Source organism: Fukomys damarensis, unplaced genomic scaffold (genome assembly GCF_012274545.1).
Source record: "Fukomys damarensis isolate Sample0158 unplaced genomic scaffold, DMR_v1.0_HiC HiC_scaffold_33, whole genome shotgun sequence".
Taxonomy (NCBI): Eukaryota; Metazoa; Chordata; class Mammalia; order Rodentia; family Bathyergidae; genus Fukomys; species Fukomys damarensis.
In genome coordinates, this window is record NW_022900945.1 from 55,112,791 (window position 1) to 55,119,633 (window position 6,843).

General features: G+C 53.4%; 1 protein-coding gene across 1 annotated transcript in view; it reads left to right on the forward strand.

The window, feature by feature from the left end:
• Nucleotides 1-111: 111 nt before the first annotated feature.
• Ubqln4 (ubiquilin 4) overlaps nucleotides 112-6,843 on the forward strand; it is a 14,275-nt gene continuing 7,543 nt past the window's right edge. Inside the window, exons 1-5 of the mRNA XM_033758086.1 lie at nucleotides 112-125; nucleotides 994-1,206; nucleotides 1,502-1,719; nucleotides 2,210-2,472; nucleotides 4,002-4,160. Coding sequence (XP_033613977.1) covers nucleotides 112-125; nucleotides 994-1,206; nucleotides 1,502-1,719; nucleotides 2,210-2,472; nucleotides 4,002-4,160 — 867 coding nt within the window. The remainder of the gene's footprint in view (nucleotides 126-993; nucleotides 1,207-1,501; nucleotides 1,720-2,209; nucleotides 2,473-4,001; nucleotides 4,161-6,843) is intronic.

A 6,843-nucleotide genomic window follows, 5' to 3' on the forward strand; every position in this document is an offset into this window, starting at 1 on the left:
GGGCGGGGCAGGGGCAGGGGCAGCTCCGGCGCCTGCCGTGTGTCCGGGGTCGTCCTCCGCCCGGGCGCTTCCAGATCGGGGTGGTCGTCTTGGGTTCTCGGCGCTTCTGGGATGTACCGAGTGCAGTAGGTGCTCAATAAAATTTTGTTGAATGAGTGAATGAGGGGGCCTATTGCCTGTCTCTGTCACTGCCTGTGACTGCTCCAGAATTTCACATAGGCGGGGCTTAAGGTAGGCCATCTGGTTGGAAGATAGGGATCTGGGAGCCGCCTCTGCTTAGCAAGTGCACTATTTTTACTTAGAGTGTGCGTTTTGTTTTGTTTTGTTTTGGAGAAGCTGATAGAATTTGGAGAGATAGCAAGGTGTAGTGGCCTATGGCTGTCATCTCAGCACGCGGGAGGCTGAGGCAGGAGGATCACTGTGCGTTCAGGCTAGCCTGAACTACATAGCCAGACCTTGTTTCAAAAAACAAAATAAAAAAAGAATTTGGAGAATTTGCAAGGCTAGCCCTTGGTCTTATCACTGTCCCAACACCCCGTATAAAATCACTAAATTCTAGAATGCAAAGAGCAGTCTGTGCAAGGCTGAATTTGAAAACAGCTCTAATTGAGAGGTGTGTCTAATTGAGAGCAGAGGACCTGATTTCCAGTGTCAGGACAAGCTGCCTAACCTCTCTGATCCTCATCTGTTTCCTCATGTTAAAATGCAGATAATGAACTCATAATATACTAGACCGCCAATGTGTGACTAGTTAATGTTCAATAACTGGGGTGTATTTATTGTGACAAAGCTGGAGACCAAAAGAGGAAGAAACTCGGGTCGAAGAGCGGGCTGAAGGCAGGCAGAGCCTGGGTCCACAGCAGCTGAAGGGGTTGGGATGGAGTGGGCTGCCCAGACAGCCCCTCACAGGAGGGATGGAGGGACTGCAGCTGGAGGGAGGCAGCTGATAGTGCAGAAAGGACTTCCGGTGCGCTGAGGAGCAAGGGAATACAGAGGCTCTCGAAAAAGGCAGGGTCCCCCAGCCTCCACAGTGGTCTCTGCCTCTTCATCACAGTTCAAAGAGGAAATCTCCCGGAGGTTTAAGGCTCAGCAGGATCAGCTGGTCCTGATCTTCGCAGGCAAGATCCTCAAGGATGGAGACACACTGAACCAGCATGGGATCAAGGACGGGCTCACTGTCCATCTGGTTATCAAAACCCCTCAGAAGTAAGTCCAGAGACAAGCAGCAGACTGAGCCTCGAACTGGGAGTCCCCTCTGGAGCTTTCTTACCCGTTGCTCAGTTGTCCTTAGAGGGCTGCTGCCCAGGCCCAGGCAGGTGGTCCTCAGGGGAAGGGAACCAAGTCACCTCTCCCACAATGCCCGGAAGGCAGATGGCAGTAAAGACTTCCTCCCCTCCCTGGCTTGTGGAGTCCCCCACCCCAACCTGTCCAGGAGAGTGCTCGGGTACCCTTCCTCTTCCTGTGCTCATTCCAACCGGGATTCTCCTTTCTCTGTCCTCAGGACTCCAGATCCAGCTGCTGCCACCGCCTCCTCCCCCTCCACTCCTGACCCCGCCTCAGCACCCTCCACCACGCCTGCTTCACCTGCCACCCCTGCCCAGCCTTCCACCTCTGGCAGCACCACTTCGGATGCTGGCAGTGGAAGTCGGAGGAGCAGTGGGGGGGGTCCTTCCCCGGGGGCTGGGGAGGGGCCCCCCAGTGCTGCCGCATCTATACTCTGTAAGCCTGTAGAGAGGAGAGCACAAGCTTGTGTTGGGCGGGAGGCGGGAGAGCCAAGAGTGGGGGAACCCGGTCCCCGTTCCTGGTCTGCGGGGGATCCATGGAGCTGGGCTGGGAGGAAGCCAGTCCCCGAGGACTGCCCAGAGGAGGGGCATAGCTGAGTGTTAGCACTGACGGGCAAGAGGGAGCTGGGAAAGCGGGAGCCTTGGGTGAGGAGATTAGAAGAGCCTGTGAGTCAGGAGCGGCTGGCCCCAAACAGTAAGCCATGGAGAGTACCTGTTTCCTCACCCAGCAGGCTGCCGCTGCTCACCTCCTCTGCTGACACCCATCCTCTGCCATCCGATCCTTGGCCAGAGCAGATTGGGGCTGGGAGAAGAGGAGAATTATGAGGAGGCGTTAAGTTAGGGCCCATCCTGGAGGCCTGAATTCACTGGCTGTGCTGCGTGGGGAGGGGCCTGGAGTGGACTGTGACCCTGTGCCCTCTCCACAGCTGGCTTTGGGGGTATCCTGGGGCTGGGCAGCCTGGGCCTTGGCTCTGCCAACTTCATGGAGCTGCAGCAGCAGATGCAGAGGCAGCTGATGTCCAACCCTGAGATGCTGTCACAGATCATGGAGAACCCCTTGGTCCAGGATATGATGTCTAACCCTGACCTCATGCGTCACATGATCATGGCCAACCCCCAGATGCAGCAGCTGATGGAGCGGAATCCTGAGATCAGCCACATGCTCAACAACCCAGAGCTCATGAGGCAGGTGGGTGCGGAGGCGTGGGGCACTGGCGCCCAGCCCTGCCTGGCCCACCCGACCTCTCCTGTCTCCTCCTGCACTGATTTGTTCACTCAGCCATCGTTGGCAGCCGTACTCTGGACACCTGAGGTTCAGGGGTGGAGAGACTTGGGTGTAGCTTTCCAGGATGCACGGGTCTTCGAGGGTAGGGCGATGAGTAGAGGGGCAGTTGTAGTCTGTGTGGTTGGTGCCGAGGAGAATCGGCCGGGAAGTGTTCCAACTGCGGCCTAGGGCTAGATCGCCGGATTGATACCCAGAGAGGAGAGTGGGGGAACCAGGGTGAGGAACAGCATCCAGGGCCAAGGGACAGTAAGGGCAAAGGCTCGGGAGTGAGAGGCAGTGGGCCGGTGAGGAGCATTGTGGCTGGGCAGGCCGGGTGGGGAAGGGGACCCTGCAGAGGTCACTTCAGCTGTGATGTTTAGGAGCCCCGTCTCCAGCTCAGCCCACCGGGGGACAAGGACAGATGGTCTTCCTGGCAGAGCTGTGGACATGTGGCTGAGTGCCCCAGAAGATAACGTCCAAACGTTCCAGAAGGGCAAAGGCTTTTAAGTATTTTATTCCCTGACTAGAACTGTAGTCACTCGGTAAATAATGAGTTGTAGGACAGTAGATCAGAGGTCTGTGAGGCCTGGAGGATAAGGATAGAGGGGAATCTTCGGAGAGGCAGGGGTGGAGCAGATTAGGAAGAAAGGAGAGCGAAGGCATTCCAAGTCAGGGATGAACAAGAAGTAGCTGTGTTCACTTTCCCTACCATGAACTCTCTGTACCCCTGATTGGGAGTGAGCCCTGGGCTCAAAGAAGAAAGTCTGGATGTTCAGTGTTGGTGTTGGTCAGGGTGTAGTCGGGCTGGGATACAGCTCAGTTGTAAAGCACCTGCCTGGCATGGACCAGGCCCTGGGTTCGATCCTCAGTACTGAAGAAGAAAAGAGATTGAGTCAGGCACAGCCCTGGGGCTGGGAGGAGAGGGTGTCTTCAGCTTTGCTGTAGCTGAACTCTTCCCTGCCCATCCTGCTATGTGCACGGTGGTCTCGGTCACTGAGGCCGACCTGCCTCTGCCGCTGACTGGCTGTGTGTCTTGGAGCGGCGAGTCTGTGGCTGTCTCTGTGCCCATTTTCTCATCTGCAGAATGGGAGCCAAAATACCGGCCTGCGTGAAGGCTGTGGGATTCCTTCACGTGAATTCCGTGGATTGCTTAACCCAGGGCCCGTAGGTAGTAGGTGCTCAGGAGACGTTCATTTTCTCACTGCCGCCTCCCCTGTCTTCCCTTCCTGCGGTTTCTGTGCCCCGGCCTGAGAAAGGGGAGCTGCTCTCTCAGCCCACCCAGGAGCTCATTGTTTTCTGCTAGAAAAAGCCAGCCAGAATCCCAAAGCAGGGAAGGGCGGGACCCCACAGAGTGCAGGAAGCAGGACACTGAGGCACAACACCCCTGCACTGCACACCCTTTCCCTGGGCCGGTGCTCCCTGGCTGGGCTCCATCCCCTCTCTGTCTTCCCCAGACAATGGAGCTTGCTCGGAATCCAGCCATGATGCAAGAGATGATGCGGAACCAGGACCGGGCCCTGAGCAATCTGGAGAGCATTCCCGGGGGGTACAATGCCCTCCGGCGCATGTACACGGACATCCAGGAGCCCATGTTCAGTGCTGCCCGGGAGCAGGTGGGCCAGGGCAGGGCAGTGGGGCTGCCTGGGCTCCGGAGTCCCGACCCCCAAGGCAGGCAAGCCTGGGGTGTTCTCCGCTCCGCTCCCTGAGAGACGGTCACTGGCTTGGAGGTGTTCCCCACAGTGCAGAGCGGGCGGACGTGATGTCTGAGAGGCTCAAGGGCTGGGAGGCAGACCTGGGGTCACAGCCAGCCTGGTAGGGTGTATCTCAGGCATGGTCCGTGGGTTCCCGTGGCAGAAGCACCCAGGGAGCCTGGAAACAGAGATTCTTGGTCCCCAGCAGGGCCACGAATTGAGTCAGGCACTGGGGTCATGGCCCATGGTTGTGCACTTGAGAAAATCTTTTATCAGTCATTCCAAGTGTACAAAAAGTACAGATAAAAGTAGAGCATTCTCTTGTATCCATGTTGCCATGTGGTGTCTCACTGGCTTTTCAAAACTTAACTGTACACTAAACACGTTATATATACCTACATGTCTCAGAGTGCAAAAGTTACACAAAGTAAACAAAAGGGTACTCAGAAAGTATGGGAAGTGGCCTAAGCTTTAAAAGAAGGAATACAAGAGGGATTCTTCTGTTTCTGCCTCCCGGCCACCTTTTCCTACCCTACCATCAGTAATGATGTTAGTGCCCTGTATATTTCCCTATGCATATATGATGTCTGCACATAAGACATTATAGGTAGAGCTGTAATCACATGCTCTCCTCAGTCATATCCCTCTCATTCCTTCACTAGAGGTAACTACTAGCCTGAGGTTGGTAGCTCAAGCTGGCCTTGAACTTGCAGCAATCCTCCTGCCTCAGCCTCCTTAGTGAGGAGATTACAAGTATGCACCACCAAGCCCGGCTTTCTGGTTTCTTTATTAGCTTTTGTATGTCTGTAAACATCTGTAGTATTGTTTCGCATTGTTTCTAGACCTTGTAGAAGTGGTACGATGGTGTTCATATCATTTTTTTTTTTTTTTGTACTTGGGGATCGACTTGGGATCTTGCAGTTGGGAGGCAGGTGGCAGAACCACTGAGCTAAATCCCTGACCTTTAATTTGCTCCTTTTGAAATATTTAGTGAAAGAATAATTTAACTACAGAAAGGCACAAATATGCCAGGTGGCAAATGTCTGTAATTCCAACCCCCCAGGAGGCTGAGGCAGGTTGAGTCAGGTTCAAGGCTGGCGTGGGCAATTTATTGAGACCTTGTCTCAAAATAAAATAAAAAGTCTGGGGAATGTAGCTCAGCACTCCTTGGGTTCAATCTCTGGTACTGCAGAAATTAATTGATTGAGCCCGGTGTGGTGGCACATGCCTGTACTGCCGGCACTTGGGAGACTGAGGCAGAATTGCCGCAAGTTCAAGGCCAGCCTGAACTGCATAGTGAGATCCTGTCTCAAAAACAAAGCAAGATAGACAAGTCCCAAAATAAAACAATTTTTAAAAATCTTTAAATTAAATTTTAAAGTTAAAAAGGGAGCAAGGCTAGGGATTTAGCTCAGTGGTTCCTCCACCTGCCTCGCAAGCTCAAGTTCCCAAGTTTGATCTCCAGTACCAAAAAATTTAAATAAAAAATTAAAAGGGAGGGTGGGGATTTAGCTCAGTGGCGCTGCGCCTGCCTTGCAAGGGCAGGGTCGCAAGTTCAATCCCCGGTACAAAAAAACTAAAAATAAAAAAATAAATAGGGAGCCAGGCGTAGTGGCCCATGGCTATAATTCCAGCACTCAGGAGGCAGAGGCAGGAGGATCACTGTGAGTTTGAGGCCAGCCTGGGCTACATAGCAAGACCCTGCCTCAAAAGAGAAAGAAAATAGAGACAAACAAATAAAAAGGGAAGCGGGGTACAGCTTCCCTTGTGAGCTAGTGCGAGGCCCTGGGTTCAGCCCCCAGTAGTGCAGAAGAGAGGGAAAAGTACACGTACAATCGTTATGTAGTTTGATAAATTCTAACAGCCGGAACCCAGGGTGAGGGCAGGACCTCCCCTCGTTTGCTGAGGAAAGGAGCCACATCTCCATCTAGCCCAGGCTGGCCTTGAACTTACAGCAAGCCTGCTTCCTCCGCCCCAGCTGCTGGGGACAGTCTGCGCCACCTTGCCCAGCTAGGTCAGCTGTTCTTGCAGTCTCTGTCCTACCCCAAGCTTCCCAGATGCGTGTCTTTTGCTGACCCCCTGTTCCTGGTTTGTTTTTCTGTCCCTCCAATGATTTCATATTGTCTTAGTCTTTGATACCTAGTGGAGTGAAATTCCCCATTGCATTCTTCAAAACCCTCTTGGTTATTCTTGTCTTTATTTTGGTACCAGGGATCGAACTCAGGACCTTGCGCTTGCAGGGCAGGCGCGGCACCACTGAGCTAAATCCCCAGGCCAAAACTGAGTTTAAATATTTATTTAACTCATTTAAAAATAACAGTTCATGGGCCAGGGATTTAGCTCAGTGGTGCCACCACCTGCCTCGCAAGCGCAAGGTCCTGAGTTCAATACCTGGTACAAAAAAAAAAAATGACAAGTTACTATAAATAGCATTGTTTTGGAAAGCATGACCTTGATTTACACTTTTGCAGGTCTCCTTGGGCCGGGGATTTGGCTCAGTGATGCCGCCGCCTACCTTGCAAGCGAAAGGGCCCAAGTTCGATCCCCAGTACCGGGGGGGGGGGGGACCAGATCTCCTTAAAGTCTGGCTTACTGTTAAGAGCTG